Below are 26,638 nucleotides of genomic sequence, written 5' to 3' on the forward strand. Positions count from 1 at the left end.
ATAGATAGCTAGTGCGAGATCAGCTCGGTGCTTTGTGACCACCTAGAGGGGTGGTATAGGGAGGATAGGAGGGAGGCTCAAGAAGGAGGGGATATGCGGATATATGTATACATGTAGCTGATTCACTTTGTTATACAGCAGAAACTAACACGACATTGTAAAACAATTATACTCCAACAAAGATGTAAAAAAACAAAAGTTGGCCTAAGGGTAAGCAGGTCAGAGACCCCTCTTACAATATAAGCTCCATGGAATTAAGACTCCATGGGAATGAATCACTAGATCAGCTCCAAAGACATCATCCTAACTGGAGGTTTTCAGCCCATAAAGCAACATACCCTAGTACCATGTCCCAATAAATGTCCTTGGACATAAGCCATCTATATATATCAGCTCAGGCAATGAGAAGGGCTTGGAGGAACTTTGAGTTTTCCCTAAAGACCAAACATGTCCTCTAAATAAGTGTAATATTAATAACATCTTAAGTTGGGCAATACAGATTATAAGACTATGCCAGATACATATAAATCATATATTTATAATGATTTATCTTCTTTTCTATACACAGGCAGTCATCTGGCAGATCACAGTTTAAGCCAGACATGCTGGTCCCAAATCAAAAACAGTATTAATCAAGTATACATGCTGTATAAAAGTGGTCTTTCCTAAGTATATATAGACTAAGAGGACAAGACAGTAGCCAATTGTAAAACACTGTATTATGTCAGATTATCTTTGAGTTTCATAGCATGCTGCTCAAATTTCCTGGCTTTCTTCTTTTTAATTTCTAAACTAACTTTGCTACAAAATATCAAGAAATGAAAAAAGAAACCTTCATCTGGATAACAGAATACTTAAGCCCTTCCTAAAGTAGATTTTACAAACATATTTAAAAACACTTAAGGACACTAAAATGCTTTCTGAAAAACTGGCCCAGGGAAAAACACTGTTTTTCCTTCCTTGTTGCCAATTTCCCTGTCATACATCTAAAGCATTAAATATGAAGCTGACCATCCCTGCTCCCTGAAAGGGAAAAAAAAAGAAAAAAAAAATCTGGGCTACCATCTCATCAAAACTAGCAACATCTAACATGAAAGAATCAACCCCTTTTTAACTATTCTTTTCATCCTTCGATCGCGTCTTATATAGTTACTTCGCATTGTCTTAAGAATCAAAGCTTTGGCTGAAATGATAACCAAATTAAAAGATCCCCACACCTATGAATTTATTTACATTCTCATCCATTGAATTTTCCTTGTTTCCTCCCTTCTTTAAGGAAGATGGGGTCCCTTCTCCAAGATAACTAAGTACTCTAATAAAAACTATTTTTTAAAAAGTATTACTGGCGGGACTTCCCTTGCAGTCCGGTGGTTAGGACTCTGAGTTTCCACTCCAGGGGTCAACGGTTCGATCCCTGGTTGGGGAACTAAGATCCCGCATGCTGCAGGGCGCAGCCAAGAAAATAAATATTATTGGCTTTTATTTCAATAAGGTTGCCTAATCATACATGAATATCTCTCTTCCAAATTCCCATTGAAACAAGAGAAAAAATAGCTTAAAACTAAATTAAAAATATAATCACACTAGAAAACAAAAAAGGATGCCATTAGCAATTTAGAGTTTTAAAAAACTCTACATCCATGGTTCTGAAACTTTAGCATGCATCAAAATCATCTAGAGGGCTGATTAAAACACAGGCTGTAGGACTCCACCTTCAGGGTTTCTGATTCAGTAGGTCTGGGGCTCAAGATTTTGTATGTTTAACAAGTTCCCAGGTGATGCTGATTCTGCTGGTCTGAGGACCACATTATAAGAACCACCATGCTAAGTAAACAGAGATCATTAAAAGGAACATTTTTTATTAATTCTAATTAGCATCCTCAGAGAGACTCAAACGAATGGTGCAACCTTTTTTTTTTTTTTTTTTAAGTGGAAAGCAATTGGAAAATAAAACAGTTCTGGAAAACTGGAAAAAATATCATTTCCAAATTAAAAATAAAAATTGGAAGGGCTAAATAACAACTACAACCCAATATAGCAGTGTGGAAAATGGTCTAAGACATCTTCCAAAACACAGAGCAAAAGACAAAGAGATGGAAAACATGAGAGAAAAATTAACAAGCATGAAGGGTCAATATCTACCTAATAGGTTTCTGGAGAAAGAACAAACACATCACAAAAAGTAATCAATGAAGAAATTTTCCCTGAGCTGAAAAAGACTCAAGCCTTGTATTGTTTGGCCAATTTCCAAACAGGTAAAAAAATGTAAAGCCAACAACCAGACACATATTTGTGACTATTCTAAACTTAAAGACATAAAGAAAACTCTTAAAAGCTTTAAAGGGAAAAACACAGGTTATTACAAAGCAATATAAATCAGACTAGCATCAGACATCTCATTAGCAGGCTAGAAGAAAATGCAACATTATTTTCAAGGTTCAGAGAGGAAATTATTATAAACCTGGAATTCTACATCTAGTCAAACTATCATATATTAAGGCAAAATAAAGACACCTTCAGAAATTTAAGAACTAAGTAAATTGACTTCCTGTATCAGTTTCCCACTCCTACTGTAAGAAATTATCACAGAAGTTCAAAATAGGTTTCAATGAGCTAGAATTAAGGTGCTGAGAGGATTACATACCTTTTGGAGGCTCTAAGGAAAAAGCCACTTCCTTGGCTTCTAGAGGCTGCCTGAATTCCTTGACTAGTGGTCCCCTTCCATGTTCATCATCATTATTAAATATAACCAGTACTTATGGCAGATTTTTGAGTTCTTTAAAGACATGCGAATGACTAGAGCTACACTATATGCCCGACAGAGTAAATGAAAAACATCAGTATGCTCTTAATCATTGCCTTAAAAAACATTTTAATAAATTAGTATTTCTATTAATAAATACCTACCGAATCATTCGCTGATAAAGCAAGTGCAAGGTTCACTGTAAGAAACAAAAAAGTAATTAAATTTAGTAACTTTCCTTCTACTAAAATTCATTTTGTCTTTTAATATGTTCAATGTAACAACCAAGGCAAGTAAGGTTTTAATATATCTCCATTATAAAAAACAAGGACATGGAGAGAATACAGAAAGTAAAAAACACAAAAAAGAAAGTAACATTTCAACATAAACAGTAGATGTCTGCCCCAAAATTATCATTTTAAATAATCCATTTATCATCTGTTACAATTGTATTTAAATAACCCAAGTTTTTTTTTTTTTTTTTTTTTTTCTTTTTTGCGGTATGCGGGCCTCTCACTGTTGTGGCCTCTCCCGTTGCGGAGCACAGGCTCCGGATGCGCAGGCCCAGCGGCCATGGCTCACGGGCCCAGCCGCTCCGCGGCATATGGGATCCTCCCAGACCGGGGCACGAACCCGTATCCCCTGCATCGGCAGGCGGACTCTTAACCACTGCGCCACCAGGGAGGCCCAACCCAAGTTTTTTTTAAAATGATGTTAATGGTATATATCATTCAATTATTTTCAAAAATATATTTTGCAGAAAAATTACCTACTTTTTAATAAATAAAAATGGATGTGATCCTATTGCTTTTTAAAAATAAATGCTGGTAATGCAGGAATTCCAAATATCTAACTCACAAATACCCATGTAAATGAAAGGTTGGACCAGTGAGCAGAGGGAAGAAAGGAAGGTAAAAGGCAAGGCAGTGAAACATTTTCCCAAAAGTACCTATTGTTAGTGAATCCCAAAGACATAAAGGGGGAAAGCAGTAGTCCCCAAAACCACCTTTAGCCCAGCAATAAGTATATGCTACATCTGAGATGAAAAAGAGGTCCAAAAGTAACACATTCCCAAAACTGATAAATAAATAGACCCTCATACTGTGGATCACAATTCCTTACAGAACAGTGTTATAAATGATGCCGATATTGTTTCCTTTAAAGTATTTAAGAGCATAAACTTTCAAGGATGACCTGGTTCAAACCCCAGTTTCACCACTCTCTGTTTTATAGTCTTGAGTAGAATATTTTACCCCAAGCCTGTTTCTTCCTCTATAAAATGAGGTCCTATTTCATAACTGTTGTGAGAATTAAATCAAATACTGTATGTACTATAGTATTATGCCTAAGGCATGGAACTTGACAAATTAATTTTTATAAATTATAAAATAATTCTGAATTTCAGGTTAAACATAATCCAACTTTTAGGCAGAAACTTTTAGAGAGTAATTCATTTTAATGTGAGGGTCTTTCTGCATTTACACAATAGAATCACAGAGCATGTCTGTATTAATCAAATGTCATCATTTTAATACAAAATATCTCCAGCATACATATTCAAATAGGAAGTATTTTGAGATAGTTTGGAACAGGAATAAATACATATAATGGAAAGAAATAGAATACCAACAGAGTTACATAGAAACAATCTATTTCTAAGGCTTATGTATGCAGATAGAGCTGTTATGAAACAACATAGGCCAATTATTTGGGACAAGTGGTATGATGCTAACAAAGAAAAAAAAGCAAGGAAGGGACACTTACTGAAGCACTTATGTGTCAAACACTGTACATTTTCTCATATATTTTCCTGTCTAACTGCTGTCACATTCCATGATAACAGATGATCTTACAACCAAAAACAATGAACAATTTGTTTTACACAAGTGCTAGCCTACAGACCCAACAAACTATATTGCACAAAACCCAAAGAACTTATAGCTATTATCATGAAAACACTTTCCATCTTTAACCAGTCCAAGTAAACACAGAGCTTGCAAAAGGATTCACACCACTGAATACAGGTAAATGTACTCTGAATTTTCAAAACACAAGTAGAGGTGGATTCTAGAACCAAAAACTAAGAGCTTCCAAATTTTAAAAACAAAATACCAAATAGGTGGATGGTAGGTCCTTAAGAAAGAAAGCCAAAATGTGTAGGATATGGCATAAATTCATTAAGAACAATCACTAACTAATTATTTTTAATAATAATATAGTATCTATCAAATAGTATATTAGGGGTCTATCATAACTACAATACTTAGTAAATCTTAATTTCTTCAAAACAGCTGAAAAACTCTTCCACAATTACATTCAGGTCAAAATGGGAAAAAAAACGGAGCTAATAACACTATACAGTTGGATTTGTAGCTGGTTGTACAACTATAAAACTGCTGCATCTAGGAATTACCAAATATGGCTTTGAGTCAAGACACAAGATCTCTAGTGAAAGTCACAGAACTCTGTACCCGGCACTTTTTATTTGAAAATGTCATTGGTTTCAATGGAACTAAGGAATTTTAAGGTACATATATGCCCCTACTTTAGCTTACTATCTGAGGAAAAAAAAAAAAATTTAGAGATCTTAGGGGGGCAGGGCAAGATGGAGTAGGTAATTAAGAGGTACAAACTACTATGTATAAAATAAATAAGCTACAAGGAAAAATTGTACAACACAGGGAATATATCCAATATTTTATAATAACTATAAATGGGCTATAACCTTTAAAAATGGTACACTATGTTGTACACCTGAAACTTATATAATATTGTACATCAGCTACACTTCAATTTTTTTTTTTTTTTTTTTTGTGGTATGCGGGCCTCTCACTGTTGTGGCCTCCCCCGCTGCGGAGCACAGGCTCCGGATGCGCAGGCTCCGGATGGGCAGGCCCAGTGGCCATGGCTCACGGGCCCAGCCGCTCCGCGGCATATGGGATCCTCCCAGACCGGGGCACGAACCCGTATCCCCTGCATCGGCAGGCGGACTCTCAACCACTGCGCCACCAGGGAGGCCCTACACTTCAATTTTTAAAAAATGCAGAAATTTGAGTCAAAAGCTAAAAAAAAAATACATACATAAATACATAAAAGATCTTTAACAGTGTAGAACTGTGCCAAAATTAACAAAATGAAATAAGGATGGTTACTTTTTTAAAATCAACTGCAAAAAAGATAGGTTGGATAAGACCTGAATTAAGCCATTCCTATTAAAATGACTGAAAATTTTAAATGAGGCAACAATAAGACTTGAGAGCTTTATGACTCCAAATTAATAATACAAGTTGCCTCTGTTGAGTTGAATTGGAAGGAGGGGAGTTACCTTTTTACATTATTACACTGAAAATTTTTGTTAGAAATAAAAAGTTTCTTTTGAAAACATCTGGGAATACCTGGTCATTAGTCCTGGATGGTAACTCTTCTATTTCTGGGGGCACTTCTTTTATGGGTTCTGAAAGCAGCATTTCAGTCACAATGAAATCTATAATCAATTTTAAAAAGCCACCAAAAAACAAATTCTCTGCTCTAGTATATTAATATAAAAGATACAAAGCTTAAAAGATATTTTAAATAATTAAAACATTTTCAAATATTAGATCTATGTTGACTTTATAAATGCTGAAAATTATATTATGGTTAAATGAAAATAAGCCACAATAATGTAAACAATCTCATTGCAACTACTTAGCTATGTGTACACTGAAAAAGACTAGAAAAGAACATCAAAGAACAGAAATAAATTTAGTGTTAAACTTACTAAATGTTTAATAATAATAATAACAGCAACCAAATATTGAGTACTTACTATGTATGAGACAGTGGGCTAAGTAGTTAGATTGTTTAATTAATTTGCATAACCATCCTATGAAAAAGATTATGATCATTGCCATTTTACAGTTAAGTAAACTGAAGATGTGATGGGCAACCTGACCACCTTTTCCTCAGTTAAGGAGTCAAAGACCTGGCTACATATCTAGTTTTGTCTACCTCCAAAATCTAAGCTCCCAATCACTACCAACTCCTCATCTAAGGAAGCAGCTGTTAGGAACTTCACAAATACTTTTTTAAGAACAAAACTATAATTTTAATATTGTGCACTTGCCAGCTGGCATAAAGTCCTAATCAAGATGAGAATTAATATCCTATAATACCTGCTGTAGTAGACTTTCCAACTCCACCCTTTCCAGAAGCCACAACTATAACTTGTTTAACACCGTCTATTGGTTTCTGCTTTGGAAGTCCTCGAGACATGATTTGTGTTCTTCTTTGTTTTAGGGTCTCACTCTCAGCACCAGAGAACTTAAGGAGAAGAAAAAAAAAAACAGTTTTAAAACAAGCCATCTCCATTATCACGCTGTAAAAGTAAAAACAATTCGGTACTTGCAATTAACAGGGCTTTCTTTTCTACTCTAATTCTGCTCATCTCCACTATTTAGGCCTTAAGTGTTATTTACCTATTGCTATTGATCACAATTGCAGAGACACATTGTTTAAACTGAAATTTATTTGCCAGGATATGCAGACGTTAAAAATGGAAAGTAAATAAGCTGCCTCTTTCCAGAGTTAACTCCTCCACGTATTTTCCTTCTCTTTAACCTATTTTCTAAATAAACCAACACTAAGAAAACAAGTGCAAGTCACACATCCATGTTCTAACCATCTATTTTACGCCCCTCTAAGCCTCGGCCTGGTCCCACTGGGGGCCCGCCTGGGTGGGGACGTCCAGAACTGGGGTCTCACTGAGCCGCCAAGGGGGCGGGTGCCCACGAGGCAGTGAAGCGAGTCCTCGGCAAGAGGCAATTCCAAAGCACCCGCAGCCCTGGCGCCCCAGCGTCTCGGACCCGCCCGCCTCCACCTGCTCTGCAGCACCACGGACCTGGCGCCCCCAAACCAACACTCGGCCTCCCCCAAGCGGGACACAGGCGCCGCCGTAGCCCCGAAGCGACGCCCCCGCAAAAAGCAGCAAACGCTGCCAAGTTCCCATGACGCAGAACGCTGCCTTGAGCCCAACCCGGAAACCGTCGCGGCAAGCGCTGGGTGATGACGTCACATGGCAACGCTCAGCTTCCTCTCCTTAACGACTAGCCTCCTTTGAGTTTCTTCAACCCAGGAATACAACTTGTCGTGATCTCGTCTGTAGCCAGGTACAGCGTTTTTACCATTTTACAGCGTTTTACCAAATGTTTGGGAAGCATTTTCACGTACCTCCTCTAATTTGGCCCTCACAGAAGTTCTGGAGTAGGTAGGTAGGAGACTCTTACTAGGATCCTCTTTTCATAGGTAAGAAAACTGAGACTTAGAAAGTTTAGAAAACTGACCCAGATGAGAAGTAGGAAATGGTGGAAGTTAAAAATGACTCCAGGCGTTCTCACAGCGCAGAATATAGTCACTTAAACACTGCCACTGTTAAGGATTTTATCTTTTGTTCTTTTCCCCCCTGAGTGATCTACAGTAATAGTCGGCTTTGTGTTGACATTTACTGCTGTGTTGCTGATAATTCTCTGAGAGAGAAGTCGGGGTGCTTTGCTAGGGTCGAAAAAGTTTAATTAAATCAGAAAGCGGGTCTAATGAAGCAAATTTCACTCAAGAAGCAACTTAAGTGAGACAAAGCTTGAGGAAGGAAATGGAATTCATCCAGGTAAAAGGAAGGACATATCCCTACATTCAAAGAAGGTGAAAGTGAAGGAAATCGCTTTAGGAGAGAAAGCTGGAAAGCTGATACAGGAGCCCAGACCCAGCAAAAGAATCATTTAGGGTGTAGAGTGGTTTACCTTTGCATATTCTCCACAATATTTTCTAAGGTTGATTTTCATTTCTTTTATGTGCTTATCTGTAGAGAGTCTCTTGTGTAATCATTCAGCTTATTTTGCTCTAATCTGAGCTTTAATTTCCTTAGTTTTAATACAGGCATAACATATCAACCTCAAAGAATTATTGTAAGAATTAAATGAAATATTACCAGCAATGTACATTCAATTTAGTAAGCAGTGAAAAGAATTTTCAGTTCCTTGCTTTCCCCCCCAATCTCACAACTTTGTCCCTGCATTCAGCGTTCTTCTTCTTACATTAGGTTTAACACTCTTACTTATTGTTTTATATCACTTTTTTATTTTATTACTTTGTGATGTGTTTTCACAGTTAATTTTATCCATTTTTAAATTTGCATCTGCTCAATTTTATAAATTATAAGCCAAAAAATAGGGCTAAGGGGAAATAGCTGTCAGAATAATCCATTTACTAAACAAGAAATATTGAAAATCTCTTTCTCTCCAGGTAGCTTTTCAAGTTCTTCCAGAATTCTACCAAAGATTCATTCATGTAACAAATATTTATTGAGCAACTATTATGCACCAAGCACTACCCTAATCTTAGGGTTTTCAATACTAAACCTGACATAATCTTTCCACTCAATGACTTTACAATCCAGTGCAAGAGACAGAATAAGTTTACAAACAATTACAGTATGGTGTGATAAGTATAGGAGAAAATCACTGAGTGATACAAAAGTATAAAGGAGGAGCACTGAATTCAATCAGAGAAGACTGCTGAATAGGGTAACATCTAAGCTTAATCCTGCGTGTGGGTAATGTGTAGGAGTCAGCAGGGAGAATGGCTACAGGGTTGTTGTGCAGAAGTAAGAAATGAATTGTTAAGAACTGCAAATAATCTGTGTGGCTTGAGGATAGACTGTGAGGTGCAAGACTGAAAGAGATGAGGATAGAGATTGGTAGGGTGATAGCTACCCAGATCATGAAAGGCTTTATACATCATGCAAAGGAATTCGGACTTTATCCTGAGGGAACCATAGAAGGGTTTTAAGCAGGAAAGCAGCATGATCAGATTTGTGTTTTATTCTTTTTTTTTTTTTTTTTTTTTGCTGTACGCGGGCCTCTCACTGCTGTGGCCTCTCCCGTTGCGGAGCACAGGCTCCGGACACACAGGCTCCGCGGCCATGGCTCGCGGGCCCAGCCGCTCCGCGGCATGTGGGATCCTCCGGGATCGGGGCACGAACCCGTGTCCCCTGCATCGGCAGGCGGACTCTCAACCACTGCGCCACCAGGGAGGCCCTGTGTTTTAGAAATACCACTATGATTGACAGGCAGAAAAAGGATAGGAGGGGTCAGATCAGAGGCAGGGAGACAGGAGGTTACTGCAGTAATCCGAAAGAGATGTTGAAAGCTTGACTTAACGTCTCTAAATTTCACTTTGCTTATCTAGAAAATAGATAATACCTATTTGTAGAGTTGTCATGTGGTTGAATTTAAAATAATGCACATAGAATGCCTATCACATAGTACACATACTCAATAAATATTAGCTATTGTGTTGCTTATTGGGTTGTACAGAGTTTATAATGTAGGCAACTAGATGAGCGGTGCTGACACTCTCAGAGAGAGCATAAGGGGAAGAACAAGTGAGACTAATGTCTGTAGAATGAATGAATGGTTAATTTGATTTATCCTTCAGCAAATTAGGGTATCAAGAGAGTAGTAGAGCTGTCCATTGTTTCTTCTCCAACAACCACTGCCACACACACACACACACACACACCCATGGCCCTTTCTCAAGAGTATTCTCCTTTAGTTCCTAAGAACTGCTAAATCATTTGACCCCATCTCCATGGTTACTGATTGGATTAAAGATTGACATACCACCAAAATTGGACCAATCATATTCTTTCCCCAGAGAATTTAAAACATCAGAGCTGCTACTCAATCTTAGTTTGCCTTTGAACTGATAAGGCTAAAGTGACCATTTTCTACTTTGTACACAGAGAAGTAGAAAAAGCCGATGCCAAGAAAGAAAAATAAAGCAGACCATAAGAGATCATGTGCCCAGAAAAGGAAGGGATAACAGCTGTACTGATTCATAACAGCTTTCCAGTTCCTGCTTCTAGTCCACAGTGAAGTTCAGCTATACTTCCTATCCTTAGGTCCATGAGATATACTTACATCCAACCAACAAATTCTCTTTCTACCTTGGCCTAATTTGGGTGTGTTTCTGTGTACTTGTAACCATGGTGATATATATTTTGTAACATTTATAGAGGATTTTCCCCTTATAATTCCTTGTACCTCATATAGCCCTTCCCCATTCGGACATGACAAGCACAGTGGTGACAAACACAATGACAAAAGCCAATAGCTGAGGGTAACAAAGTGGAAGTATGGCAGGAAGATGAATTCCTGGTTACATAGTGAAGCTGCTATGCCAGTCCTGGCCTGTGTCTCCAGACCTCTTGTTGTGTGAGATAGTTACTTGTTTAAACCGCTGTTGGTTAGGATTTCTTTCATTTGAAGTGAGAATAATCTGTGCCTATTACAGCTCCTAAGAAGGAACCCCATACACTTTAACTGCCTCTCCCCCAAGATTAGCCCCAGTGAGGAAAAGGAACAAGAAAGCCCCAAATCAGTTTGGGCGATTGAAGAACAACAAAATCAATGCCCCCATTCCCAGAAAGAACTCAGTGTAGTGGCAGGACTACAGAATGAAAATGGTTGAGTGTTGTGTTTAGGCAGACAGCCTGAGGCAGCTTCATAGGGTTTGCCCCCTACAAAGAGCCACAGGACTGGCTGGGAGAAAGCTGATCCTTAAAGAGAGCTTAATGTCAAGAAAATGGTCAAGACTTGGCAACAATCTTCATGGTTAAGTGTGTGGCATCACAATGGATGCTGGTATGGATAGACAAGGACCTTGAGGATTAATTCACATCACCATGTGGACATCTGGACACTACATAGACACAACCCTGGTATCTATGGTGGAATCTGTACTTATCAAGATTAAGTTTCTACCACCCTGAGAGAATTTTACAAATACTGATCAAAACAAAGAGGATTGTTTTGTATGTCTCCTATGTGTAGGGTAATATCTTATACTGTTTTCTAAAAAGGAAGTATTTGTATCTGCTAGATTACCCTCCCTAAAATACATATATATCCATATATATATATACATATATGTATGTATATATTTATATTCTCAGGTGACCAAGGACTCACTGAAAGTTCAGATACCCACAAATGAGGAGCCTGCCTTATTCCCTGCCCATAAGCCTCAGGACTGCCTCAGTGTTTCATTCCTTTGCTCAACTCACTAAGGAAGAATAAGGTGTTGTGGACAGTTTCCAGTCTCTTGAATATTCTAAATAAAGCTCGAAAACTAGTGCTAGTTCCTTCAGTTTCAGGTGACTGTCTCCAACTGAACCTCTCATCCTGTTCAAAGGGCTCGCTGAAAAGAAAACCCCACCCCATCCATGGACTTGTCTAAATGACAACCCCATTCATTGACCCTACTTTGCCCCATAGTGTGATTTGTTTCCAAATCTCTCTATTCATGACTAAGCATGAAACTGGCTTTATCTACATCTAATACAAATGTTCACATTAAAATATAGAGTAATTCTGCTTAGGAGAATAGCTTCCCAATGAGCCAGTCTCTCTGTAGGAAATCTGGTCTAGAAAGTTTGTGGATTTTCCCATATTGAAGACTTTGCTGGCCTTTCAGTACCTCAGCTCACATAAAGTAGTCCTGTCATAGAAGTTCTTTGGGCTTCCCTGGTGGCGCAGTGGTTGAGAGTCCGCCTGCCAATATAGTGGACACGGGTTTGTGTCCCGGTCCGGGAAAATCCCACATGCCGTGGAGCCTGTGCCTCCAGAGCCCGTGCTCTGTAACGGGAGAGGCCTCAACAGTGAGAGTCCCGCGTACCACAAAAAAAAAAAAAAGTTCCTCATTCTTATTTTTTAAAATTACACAAAGCAGGGCCTCCCTGGTGGCGCAGTGGTTGAGAGTCCGCCTGCCGATGCAGGGGATACGGGTTCGTGCCCCGATCTGGGAGGATCCCATATGCCGCGGAGCGTCTGGGCCCGTGAGCCATGGCCGCTGGGCCTGCGCGTCCGGAGCCTGTGCTCCGCAACGGGAGAGGCCACGACAGTGAGAGGCCCGCATACCGCAAAAAGAAAAAAAAAAAAATTACACAAAGCAAATGTATGTACAGAGAGTTCCTATGAAACCTTTTGTAAGCTGAAATGGTGTAAGGCAAAGAAGCAATCATCTTAGGACACATCTTACTAACAGATGCACAAAATAAATCAACATAAAGCACAGATGCTCACAGACACAGTTCAAAGCTATGGTAGCTTGATGCTGAGATGCTGAGTGTAGTTCCCGGAGAAGGAGCTTGGGATGCCACTCTCGCTGCTCAGGGGGGCACTGCCTCCATAGCCACTCGCTGTAAAATAAATGCTGAATGCTATTTTCACTTTTCACCTTTTTTCATAAAAGCAAAAATCCTCTTCAGATTTCTTTCATTTAGTGAAAATAGGTTCTTATGTAGGTCCTTCATAAAACCAAAGTGGCATAAAGTGAACTTTCAAAAAGAGGGGGAGATACCTGTATGCTCTTAGACTGGATGGGCATCTGGGAATATGCCTCCAAATGACTAAAAATCCACCTCTAGAATGAGACAGGATGGGTTTCTAAATGCCAGTATCCAAAGCAGGATAAATCATGGGTGATTTGACATTTGAATTTCTGATTTATAAGATTGAACTGAATCCTTGGACAAAGGTCAAGGGCTCCTGTTATAACTGAATATAGTCTCTTTTTAATGCTTCAAAGAAGATCCTATCCTGAAATAGAAGCCACACTATCAGAATTTAGGAAAAGTATTTGTCACCTCAGGCAAATACTTGTTATACCCAGGGCCTTAGTATTCCCAGGCTTTTGCTTTTTTATTTCATTTTCTCCAAGTACCAAACCTATATTTTTCAGCCGTGTCCTTCCTACCCTTCAATTGCATACTAGAGATGAGAAGACATACATTTCTACAAGACTTTGCTAAAACATTACTTCATTCTGTACTCAGAAGAAAATTTTCCTGTGCACTTTAGAGAACATTCCAAGGACAATGACAAAGCAGAGCCCCATCAAGATACCAAACCTACGCTTCAGCTAATGTGAAGTTCTATTTTCCTCAGGAAAAAGGAGATAATGTAGACTTTTGTCTGTTTTAAGCTGTGACCACAATTTGAGAATGTCCTCTATATTCATGTGGCTTACATAATATCTTAGTCTACTTGGCATTGTAGTACCAAATCTCGTCAATTCATTTATTGACCTTTTCTATTTAGGATTTATTAACCATAGATATTATACATGATATGTCATAATAAATTTTTGCAGGCACAAAATTTATTCAATCCTTTTATGTAAGTGAAAAACTCCTACCAAATCACTCTAATGTCTCAAAATATAGTCTGATTTAGAGCAATAGAGCAGAAATACCGACATTAAGGGTTACAAAATCAATGTGCTCTAAGACAGACTGGCAAACTTAAAAATATGAAGTGTATCTTTGTCTTCAGCCTTCTACACAACTCTTAAGCTGCTGGAAATGGTCCAGTTCATACCAACCAACCTTACAGGCAGTATTTGGGTCCATTTTCCATGGCATCTTCTTCTGCAGCTTAAAAATAAAAACAAAATAGGATTTTCCTGACCACCCATTCAGGCTAAGGAACTTATTCTCAGTCGTAGAGGCCATCCACTAACTATAACTCAACAATCCAAACACTGAACTGATAATTACTAATCTCTCCCATCTTAGGCTTTCCAGTCTTTGCTAGTCTTCAAAACAGATAAAAATGTTTTTACACAGAAAATGTTCATTTTGTGCATAATTGTTCTAAATTGTTTAATAGCTGCTGTTTTGACTTGTTAAGAATACAAAGAGCTCTTTTAATTACCTGGTGAAATTTTGTCAAGTACTCAAAGTCAACAACCTTATTACATTAATGCCACACTTAATCTCTTTTGTGAATTTCTAATCATATCCAAGAATTACTATTTTATTTAACTCGAGCTGTTTTTGTGGGGTAACATGCTGGCATGTGCTGTTGAAAATGCCATTTTTAATAGATATCATTTATCAATATAACAAAATCAACACCATTTGCTGCTGCAGTATACCATTTGCTGCTAAAACATATATATATATATATATATATATGATTGTATTTTCCTCTAACATTTTTCTGAAGTACAACTCTTTAGCACTTTTCCAGGGTCTGATGTAGGCTATCTCATTTCATAGCTGACAGCACTGGAGAAAGAGCAGAATAGTAAAGAAAAAGTAATGTGCTTAGTAGTTTACCTTTATTTGTTTGTGATACTGTATTGCTAACTGGAAAATTCTATTAAGCCATTCCTACCGATTCCTTCTGGATTATAGAATTAATTGAGTACAATTTCTTAGTGGGCATCTCTCTTTGTAGCTTATGTCATATGTCAAATTAATCAGTTCTTTTTCAACAGACTCTAAGCCAAAATGATCCTTGTCTCTTGACATTCACACCCTTGTGTAATCCCCTCCCCTTGAGTGTGAGCAGGACAGTAACTTGTTCTAACCAATAAAATACAACAAAGGTGATAGGATGTCACTTCTGTGATTACATTACATAAGACTGTAACTTCTAGCTTTCTAGGAGACCTCCTGGCTGGCTCTGATGAAGCAAGCTGCCATGTTGTAAACTGCCTATGGAGAAGGCCATGTGGAAGGGAACAGCTGACAGCCAGCAAAGAACGGTTCTCAGGAAAACAGCCTGCAAGGACCTGAATTCTGCCAGCAACCACGTGAGACTGGAAGTTGATCCTTACCAGTTGAGCTTTCAAATGAGACTCAAGCCCTGGCTGACCCCTTGATTTTAGCCTTGTGAGAGATCATGAAGCAATGGACTCTGTTACATTGTGTTGGGAATTCTGACCCACAGAAACTGTGAGATAATAAATGTGTTGTTTTAAGGCACCAAGTTCATGGTAATTGGTTACACAGCAATAGATAACTAAAACTACTCAGTAACCCAGACTTCAATAAGAATACAGGGGCCTCCCTGGTGGCGCAGTGGTTAAGAGTCCGCCTGCCGATGCAGGGGATACGGGTTCGTGCCCCGGTCTGGGAGGATCCCATATGCCGCGGAGCGGCTGGGCCCGTGAGCCATGGCCGCTGGGCCTGCGCATCCGGAGCCTGTGCTCCGCAACGGGAGAGGCCACAACAGTGAGAGGCCCGCATACCGCAAAAAGAAAAAAAAAAAAAAAAGAATACAGTCAAGGGGTCTTCCCTGGTGGTCCAGTTGTATAGAATCCGCCTCCCAGTGCAGGGGACGCAGGTTTGATCCGTGGTTGGAAAACTAAGATCCCACATGCCTTGGGGCAGCTAAGCCCACCCGCCACAACTACTGAGCTCACACACCTCAATGAGAGAGCCCACATGCCGCAAACTACAGAGTCCATGCACTCTGGAGCCCGCACACCACAACTAGAGAGAGGAAAAACATGCATATCACAACTAGAGAGAAGCCCATGCATCAACGAAAGATCCCGGATGCCTCAACAAAGACCCCTCATGCTGCAACTAAAGACCCGACACAGCCAAATAAATATATAAATAAGCAAAATAAATTTTTTAAAAATGCGTAATCAACAAAGAAAAGATTGAAATATTAAAAAAAATAAGAATATAGTCAATGTATGGTTTCTTATAGGCGATTCTCTTTTTATTTATTTTTTTTGTCTGCGTTGGGCCTTGGTTGCTGCATGCGGGCTTTCTCTAGTTGCATCGAGGGGGGCCACTCTTCATTGTGGTGCATGGGCTTCTCATTGCAGTGGCTTCTCTTGTTGAGGAGCTCGGGCTCTAGGCGTGTGGGCTTCAGTAGTTGTGGCTCGCGGGCTCTAGAGTGCAGGCTCAGTAGTTGTGGTGCAGGGGCTTAGTTGCTCCGTGGCATGTGGGATCTTCCCAGACCAGGGCTCAAACCCGTGTCCCCTGCATTGGCAGGCAGATTCTTAACCACTGCGCCACCAGGGAAGTCCCTCTTTTTTTTTTTTATTGAAATATAATTGACATAAAAGGGCAATTCTTTTTTGCCATATGAAAAAATATGCATATTTTGTTAAGAAATCAAGTCCTTTGTGTATTTTGAACATTTGTCAAGAGTTAAATGTTATTTGAGCACTGATAATTTATTAATTTTTATAATATTAATTATCAAACCCCATAAAATGAGATTATAGTATCAGATGCTAGAGAATAGGGACATGGAGGCAGTGAATTGAAGACTCTCTTTTTTTTTTTTTTTTTTTTTTTTTTTTTTTGCGGTACGCGGGCCTTTCACTGTTGTGGCCTCTCCCGTTGCAGAGCACAGGCTCCGGATGCGCAAGCTCAGTGGCCATGGCTCACGGGCCCAGCCGCTCCGCGGCATGTGGGATCTTCCCGGACCGGGGCACGAACTCATGTCCCCTGCATTGGCAGGCGGACTCTCAACCACTGCGCCGCCAGGGAAGCCCTGAAGACTCTCTTTACATCACAAACCAAGATCTGTTTTTCTTAGTAACAACTGAACTTACTTCTTTTTGTATGTGTGTGGATTTTTTTTAATTAATTTTTTTTGGAGTATAGTTCATTTACAATGTTGTGTTAGTGTCTGCTGTTTAGCAAAGTGAATCAGTTATACATATACATATATCCACTCTTTTTCAGATTCTTTTCTTATATAGGTCATTACAGAGTGGGTACAGATATGAAGAAAGCAATTTTTTGTACATAATGTATAAATAAAAAGTAACACAATTTTCCAGTGACACTCTAAATAACAGCTAACTGCATAGTTGTAAATCAGCCCAGTTTATGAAAGATGATTCAGTACATATGAAGCATTCAACTAATCATACTGCACACATATATAGTTATCTACACCCCAGGAAAAATATAATACATAGTGCTTATTAGAATCTTTGGAAACAATCCAAGTCAATGCTGCAGAGAATTCTGCAGTATTTATCTCTAAAAATATCTTCATAGAATCTCCATTAGACCATAATCTGTAAAATTCTTACTACTTACTGAATCTTATATTGAAAGATTCCAAACCATTTTTACACACATTATCCTGTTCAGGTTTCACAACTGCCATGAGGTTGGCAGTGAAGCTATTATTAATCCTATTTCTAGATAAGGAAAAATGGAGTCAGAGATGTTAGTTTATTCTTTTTTAGGGCAAATTGTTGAAAGCAAGATAGAAATACAGGTCCCTCATTACCTTTAAGGAATATTTTTGAAAAAACAATATTCCATTTGGACCAACTGTCATAGAAGAAGCACCTAGGCAAAATAGCACCACCGCTGCAGGAAAAAACCTAAATTTCTACTCAACTGCTTAATTCAGTAGGCATTTTCCACCTTTAACCTTCTCATATAAATTTAGGCTTCATTAGCTTTAGTTAAAGGTCATTTATTTCAGGGCTTCCCTGGGCGCAGTGGTTGAGGGTCCGCCTGCCGATGCAGGGGACACCGGTTCGTGCCCCGGTCCAGGAAGATCCCACATGCCACGGAGCAGCTGGACCCGTGAGCCATGGCCACTGAGCCTGCACGTCCGGAGCCTGTGCTCCACAACGGGAGAGGCCACAACAGTGAGAGGCCCACGTACCGCAAAAAAGAAAAAAAAAAAGTAATTTATTTCAGAAACCCATAAAGATATTTAATGGCCTTCTCTTGAACTGCATTAAAATTACATTTTAATTTATAATGTATTCAATTTTTCATTAAAATAGTGTTTGTATCCCAATTATAAGTTTATAATCCCCTTCGTCCTTTATAATTCCATCAATCCTTGTAATTATGTCTCAAACCCTACTTCTTCCATAAAGCCTTCTCTAATAATTTCATCAAGCATTAATCTTCACCTTCTTAACAACTGTTAACATTTTACTTAACAGAGCATGAATTTAAGGTGCAATTTTACTTCATTCATTTTATACAGCTAGCCTGTTTCAGATCTCTCTTGTACAACCTGCTTTCAATTACAGTTCTATATTGCTCTAACACAGCCAGATTTATTTAAAATGAGTCACAGTATTACTTCTATATGCATTTATAGCATTTTATCCAAAATTTGATCCAACTTGGAACATTATTATACATTGCCTTTTACTGTTTTCTAATTGTTTCTTGTCTTACACAGGACTCTATGGTACTTGAGGATCAGAGCTATATCATGATGATAATTTATATCATCTATACATAGCCCAATGCTAGGCACATTATAGGGGCTCAGGAATTACTCACTGGTTAGCTATTATGACAGCAAAGCATAGTGGAAATATCAGTGGGGTAGAGAGGTTGGAAAGCCTGGAATATTGTCAGAACTCTGCTACTAACTAGCCCAGTGATCTTGAACAAACCATTTAACTATTACTTCGTATACAACATGAAGAGATTAAACTAAATAACCTGTAGATTTATCTTCCAAGCTCATATTGAATTAAAATAAGAATTGAAGAGAACAAAGTTGTGAAGCTTCACTTTTCCTAAAAGAATGTTGAGAAAAACCAAGGCAAAATAGTTTAGAGATGCTACAGAGAAGAAAAAAAATCACACAGTTTATTGCCTTCCTTAAATAGGACATAAGTCACAGAATAATACATGGATTTTTCACATTTAGCATCATTAGTTCATCTTGGAAATGGTTTCTGTTCTGTCTTTTGGAATCTAGATTCTTGACTTTTCATGGTCCATAGAGTCTGCAACTCTATCCCTAGGCTGCCTAGGAAATTATTGTTCAAAGTCCCTCTGAGTAAACAATACAAAATGGAAGAAACAAGGACCATTATAGGATCTCTTCTGGCCTGGATCATAGAAGACCCTGTTTTCCTTCTTGACAAAGTATTAAAATACATCAACCTATAGAGACATCCATTCCTAAAAATCTCAGATTAAAAATATTAAACATTTCTTTCATCATATCTAAGATCTATAGATTTAACAAAAATCCTAGTCATAATCCCAACAATTACCAAGCTGACTCTAAAATTTATATGGAAATTCAAAGGACCTAAAATACTCAAAACAATCTTGAAAAAGAACAAAACTGAAGGACGTCTGACTTTAAGACTTAAAACTATAGTAATCGAAACAGTGTAGTAAGGGCATGATGCTCAGTAAATAAATCAATGAAAGAGAATAGAGAGAACAGAAATAGATCCACACTTACAGTTTTCTGTTTTTCAGAAAGGTGCCAAAGCATCCAATCAGGAAAGTCTTTTTAACAATGGTACTCAAATAACCCTGACTCCCACCAAACACCATCAAGGTGGATCATAAACCCAAACATAAAAATCGTGACTTAGGAGTAGCCAAAAGTTTCTTAGATGGGTCATAGAACACAATAACCATTAAAGAAAAAATTGAAAAATTAAGCTTGATCAAAATTTAAAACTTCTCCTCATCAAAAGATACCATTAAGAAAATGAATAGGGACTTCCCTGGTGGTGCAGTGGTTAAGAATCCACCTGCCAACGCAGGGGACACGGGTTCGAGCCCTGGTCCGGGAAGATCCCACATGCCACAGAGCAACTAAGCCCGTGCACAACTACTGAGCCTGCGCTCTGGAGCCCGCGGGCCACAACTACTGAGCCCATGCACCTAGAGCCCGTGCTCTGCAGCGGGAGAAGCCACCACGGTGAGAGGCCCGCACACCGCAACGAAGAGTAGCCCCCGCTCACCACAACTAGAGAAAGCCCGTGAGCAGCAATGGAGACCCAACGCAGCCAAAAAAAAAAAAAAAATTGGGAGAAGATAATCACAAAGCATGTATCTGATAAGGACTAGTTTTTAGAACAGCACTGTCCAATATGCTAGTCATTAGCCAATGTAGCTATTTCAATCTAAACTAATTAAAATTAAATACAATTAAAAATACACTTCCTCATTTGCAGTAGCCACATTTCACAATAAATATATTGGACTATGCAGAAAATTCTATATGACAGAACTGATCTATAATGTAAAAAAAAAAAAACACGATTCACAATAAAAAGACAACTCAACTGAAAAATAGATTTAAATGTTTGAAAATATGTTTCATAAAAGTGAAGATAGGGGCTTCCCTGGTGGTGCAGTGGTTAAGAATCCGCCTGCCAATGCAGGGGACACAGGTTCGATCCCTGCTCCAGGAAGATCCCACATGCCGCAGAGCAACTAAGCCTGTGTGCCACAACTACTGAAGCTTGCGTGTCTAGAGCCTGTACTCCGTGACAAGAGAAGCCACCACAATGAGAAGCCCATGCACTGCAACGAAGAGTAGCCCCCACTCGCTGCAACTAGAGAAAGCCCGTGCGCAGCAACAAAAACCCAACACAGCCAAAAAATAAAAATGTTTAAAAATTTTTAAAAAAAATGTGAAGGTACATTAATAGCCAGTAAGTACATGAAAAAAGTACTTAACATTATTAGTCAACAGGGAAATTCAAATTAAAATTACAATGGTATATCAGTTACAACAGACCACTAGAATGGTTAAAATTTAAAGGAATGACAAAACCAAATATTGACAAGGTTGTGGGGTAACTGGAACTTTCTTACATTATTGGTGGGAATTTAAAATGGCATAACCACTTTGGAAAATAGTCTGTCATTAGAAGACCTAAATATATAACTATCCTATGACCCAGCAGTTCCACTCCTAGGCATAAAATGAAAACATATTTCCCTCAAGGACTTGAATGCAAGTGTTCATAACAGCTTTGTTCATAATAGCTCCAAACTGAAAATAGCCCAGATGTACATAAATAGAAGAATGGATTTTAAATTGTATATTTATAAATAACAAGCAATGAAAAGAAACAGACATGAAACATAGATAAATCTAAAAAACATTATGCTAGTGAAAGAAATCTTACACATGAGAGCACATACTGTATAATCACATTTATATCAAATTCTAGAACAGGCAAAAATAATCCATGGTGGAGAAAAAGTTACAACAGTGATTCCAGAGGAGGTGAGGGCAGAGATTATTTGGAAAGGGGCATGAGGGAAATTTTCTGGAGGGATGGTAATGTCCCATATGTCATAGTGGTTTGGACTACCCATACCTATGTGTAAAAGTCAGTGAATATACACTTAAGATTTGCACATTTCATTACACGTAAATTTCACATTTTAAAAACTGTACTGAACTCCAGTTATTGGTACACATACTGAATGAGGTATTTAGGGAGAAGTATCCTGTTACCTGCAATTAACTTTAAAATGCATCAAAAAAATTAGATGGGCTAATAGATGGATAGACAGATGAACGGCTATGTGACAGAACAAGTAGAGTAAAAAGTTAATAGTAAACCTAGGTGGTGTGAATAGATTTCACTGTAAAATTATTTCACTCTAAAATTCTTTCAACTCTGTTATAACTTTCAACAAAGTTATATAACATATAACTTTGTTATATGTTATATGTTTGAATAAAATGTTGGTGAGAAAAAAAAGCTACCCCAGGCCTTCCAAAGGTAGAATTCCAGTGTTAAATCTCCAAAATAAAAATTAAGACAAAAATATAATGCCAAAATTGTATTTTCTCTTGCTCTTTTCCACAGCTTCATCTTACAGGTCCCTGAGCTGCACTTCTCTATCTCATATGAGATAATTCCATCCCTTCAAGGATTCTGAGTGTTATCAAAAAAGAAACACTCAGGATCTTTGCAACTGCAATTTTTACTTAAAGCTCTGTTTTTATCTTCTCTGCAGGTTCTGATTTAGAGTTTCTAGATTTTGGTAATCCCACCCAAGTCAAAATTGGGGGACTTCCCTGGCGGACCAGTGGTTAAGACTCCATGCTTCTATTTCAGGGGACAGGGGTTCCATTCCTGATCAGGGAACTAAGACCCCACATGCTGCACAGTGCAGCCAAAAGAAAAAAAAAATCAAATCAAAATGGGGATGAGCACTGACTAGTAATATTATTTCCAAAAATAAAGTAGAAACAAGGAGTCAGGAATAAAAGAAAATGATTTAAAAAGAATGTAAATAATGCTATTCTCCAGTAAAAGAGTATAGTATAAAAAAGGTGGAGGGAGAGAAAATTTACAGTAATGAAACCTGACAAACACTACCTCAGCCAGGTGATCAAGTCAACATCAACAGAGAAAGGTCATGTTGATCGTATGTACCTGTTATATAATAAAGAACTTGGCGGCCCTTTATCCCTGGTTCCTGGGAAGGAGCCTCTAAATCCTTGGAATTTCCCACGTGATAGGGGTATCTTTGTTATTCATGAGTCCCTTGGACCATATCTGAGTTTATGCTAATAACTTAGGATGGAAGCTGACCAGGCCAGAGAGACCAACTATGTGATTAGAGGGTTGGGGCTTTGAGCCAGGTGATATCAGCCCAGCCTGACCCCATCCATGGAGGGGAGGTATACTGGAGATTGAGTTCAATCACATGGTCAATGATTCAGTCAATCATGCCTATGTAATGAAATCTCAGTATAAATGCAGGACACCAAAGCTCAGAAGAGCTTCCTGGTTGGTGAGCACATTGATGTGCCAGGTGGGTGATGCACCCTGATTCCATGGGGAGAGAGCATGGAAACTCTGTGTTGGAGATCCTCCCAAACTGCTCCCTATGTGTCTCTTCACTTGGCTGGTCCTGATTTGTATCCTTTATAATAAAGCTGTAATCATAAACATACCTCTTGCCTGAGTTATGTGAGTTGTTTCAGTGAATTAGCAAAACTGCTAATTCAGGGGCTTGTGGGAACCCCTGAATTTGTAGCCGTTTGATCAGAAGTGCAGGTGGGCAGGGAAACCCCAAACTGGCATCTGAAGCGTGGACAGTCTTGTTGACTGTGCCCTTAATCTGGAGTCTATGCTAACTCCAGGTGGTTGGCATCAGAATTATGTTGCAATATTACAGTACCCTTGATATGATGCAATGAAAATGGCATTGTATCTCTGTGGTCTTCCTCCCCAAAACCCACAGCCCCAGTCTAATCATGAGCAAAACAGAGAAATCCCAGTTGAGGGACATTCTATAAAATACCTAATCAGTACTCCTCAAAATTGTCAAGGTCATCAAAAGTAAGTAAAGTGTGAGAAACTGTCACAGCCAAGAGGACCCTAAGGAGACATGATGATTACATTTAATGTAGTAGCCTACATTAATTAATAATGATGTATCAGATACTATACATAGAGAATCCTAAAGATGCTACCAGAAAACTACTAGAGCTAATCAATGAATTTGGTAAAGTTGCAGGATACAAAATTAATGCACAGAAATCTCTGGCATTCCTATATACTAATGATGAAAAATCTGAAAGTGAAATCAAGGAAACACTCCCATTTACCATTGCAACAAAAAGAATAAAATATCTAGGAATAAACCTACCTAAGGAGACAAAAGACCTGTATGCAGAAAATTATAAGACACTGATGAAAGAAATTAAAGATGATACAAATAGATGGAGAGATGTACCATGTTCTTGGATTGGAAGAATCAACATTGTGAAAATGACTCTACTACCCAAAGCAATCTACAGATTCAATGCAATACCTATCAAACTACCAATGGTATTTTTCACAGAACTAGAACAAAAAATTTCACAATTTGTATGGAAACACAAAAGACCCCGAATAGCCAAAGCAATCTTGAGAACGAAAAATGGAGCTGGAGGAATCAGGCTCCCTGACTTCAGACTATACTACAAAGCTACAGTAATCAAGACAGTATGGTACTGGCACAAAAACAGAAAGATAGATCAATGGAACAGGATAGAAAGCCCAGAGATAAACCCACGGACATATGGTCACCTTATCTTTGATAAAGGAGGCAGGAACGTACAGTGGAGAAAGGACAGTCTCTTCAATAAGTGGTGCTGGGAAAACTGGACAGGGACATGTAAAAGTATGAGATTAGATCACTCCCTAACACCATACACAAAAATAAGCTCAAAATGGATTAAAGACCTAAATGTAAGGCCAGACACTATCAAACTCCTAGAGGAAAACATAGGCAGAACACTCTATGACATAAATCACAGCAAGATCCTTTTTGACCCACCTCCTAGAGAAATGGAAATAAAGACAAAAATAAACACATGGGACCTAATGAAACTTCAAAGCTTTTGCACAGCAAAGGAAACCATAAACAAGACCAAAAGACAACCCTCAGAATGGGAGAAAATATTTGCAAATGAAGCAACTGACAAAGGATTAATCTCCAAAATTTATAAGCAGCTCATGCAGCTCAATAGCAAAAAAACAAACAACCCAATCCAAAAATGGGCAGAAGACCTAAATAGACATTTCTCCACAGAAGATATACAGACAGCCAACAAACACATGAAAGGATGCTCAACATCTTTACTCATTAGAGAAATGCAAATCAAAACTACAATGAGATATCATCTCACACCAGTCAGAATGGCCATCATCAAAAAATCTAGAAACAATAAATGCTGGAGAGGGTGTGGAAAAAAGGGAACACTCTTGCACTGCTGGTGGGAATGTGAATTGGTACAGCCACTATGGAGAACGGTATGGAGGTTCCTTAAAAAACTACAAATAGAACTACCATATGACCCAGCAATCCCACTACTGGGCATATACCCTGAGAAAACCATAATTCAAAAAGAGACATGTACCAAAATGTTCATAGCAGCCCTATTTACAATAGCCCGGAGATGGAAACAACCTAAGTGTCCATCATCGGATGAATGGGTAAAGAAGATGTGGCACATATATACAATGGAATATTACTCAGCCATAAAAAGAAATGAAATTGAGCTATTTGTAATGAGGTGGATGGACCTAGAGTCTGTCATACAGAGTGAAGTAAGTCAGAAAGAAAAAGACAAATACTGTATGCTGACACATATATATGGAATTTAAGAAAAAAAATGTCATCAGGAACATAGGGGTAAGACAGGAATAAAGACACAGACCTACTAGAGCATGGACTTGAGGATATGGGGAGGGGGAAGGGTAAGCTGTGACAAAGTGAAAGAGCGGCATGGACATATATACACTACCAAACGTAAGGTAGATAGCTAGTGGGAAGCAGCCGCATAGCACAGGGAGATCAGCTCGGTTCTTTGTGACCGCCTGGAGGGGTGGGATAGGGAGGGTGGGAGGGAGACGCAAAAGGGAGGGGATATGGGAACATATGTATATGTATAACTGATTAAATTTGTAAAATAAAAAAAAAAAGAAAAAAAATAATGATGTATCAATATTGGTTCATTAATTGTGACCAGTGTAACACATTAAGGTAAGATATTTATAATAAGGAAAAGTGAATGTGGGGTATGTGAAAACATTCTGTACAATCTTCACAACTTTCTGTAAACCTAAAATTATTCTAAAATAAAGATTTTATTTAAAAAAAGCATGTAGAGGAAAAATCAAAATGGATATCTAAGGGCCTAGAACACAATACTACACTAAATAAATCAGTGGTTAGTGATAAGTTGCTGTTAACTGATAGAGTTTAGTTGCTACTACAAGTATCCAGGAATCTTAAGTCAATTCAACAATTTTTAAATGCAGTACTTATTGAGCTATCTTTCCAGTTAAGCATATCTAGCTGAACACATTTATTTGCTCTCACTAATGGGAAAAAGAAATATAAAATTTATAAACCCACAAGAACAAAGAAAATGGGAGAGAAGATAATAACCAACAAGTGAGGTCAAAGTCTTAGAAGATAGAAAGCAGATGGAACAGAAGCAATGGACCCAGGAGGGCAGAGGCACTGCTGTTAAGTGCCTGCAGAGAAGCTTATTATACTGGCAGAGCCAAAGAGAGCTTAAGACTTTGTGGCATCAATTACCATGGAAAGCAAGAGTTAGGTATGAAACTGAAAATATAGGAATTTCTTGAAAGTCTGCACAACAAGCTGAAGATCCCTAGGTTTACTTGCTTAGGCCATCACTCTTTATTCTCCACCACCCCCTTGCAGAATACCAGAACTATTTTGGCAGAAGAAAATCAACAATAGACTCCAGAGTCAGAAAGACCAGACACAGTGAAGGGTGATGGACTGGGGCTGGAAACAGCAGCAAT

At 38.5% G+C, this 26,638-nt stretch overlaps 1 protein-coding gene across 6 annotated transcripts in view; it reads right to left on the reverse strand.

The window, feature by feature from the left end:
* Window positions 1–26,638, reverse strand: part of NUBPL (NUBP iron-sulfur cluster assembly factor, mitochondrial) — a 346,077-nt gene that overhangs the window by 243,600 nt on the left and 75,839 nt on the right. For 3 of the 6 annotated variants that reach the window (XM_060096333.1, XM_060096335.1, XM_060096334.1), the window contains exons 2-3: window positions 6,898–7,045; window positions 2,908–2,942 (exon numbers count right to left, since the gene is read on the reverse strand). In XM_060096333.1, the coding sequence (XP_059952316.1) occupies window positions 2,908–2,942; window positions 6,898–6,997 (135 nt within the window). In that variant the 5' untranslated portion in view covers window positions 6,998–7,045. Of the gene's footprint in view, window positions 1–2,907; window positions 2,943–6,897; window positions 7,046–7,601; window positions 7,748–26,638 lie in introns of those variants that run through there. The other 3 variants (XM_060096332.1, XM_060096331.1, XM_060096336.1) reach the window with 3 other exon arrangements.

Source organism: Mesoplodon densirostris, chromosome 4 (assembly GCF_025265405.1).
Source record: "Mesoplodon densirostris isolate mMesDen1 chromosome 4, mMesDen1 primary haplotype, whole genome shotgun sequence".
Lineage (NCBI taxonomy): Eukaryota > Metazoa > Chordata > Mammalia > Artiodactyla > Ziphiidae > Mesoplodon > Mesoplodon densirostris.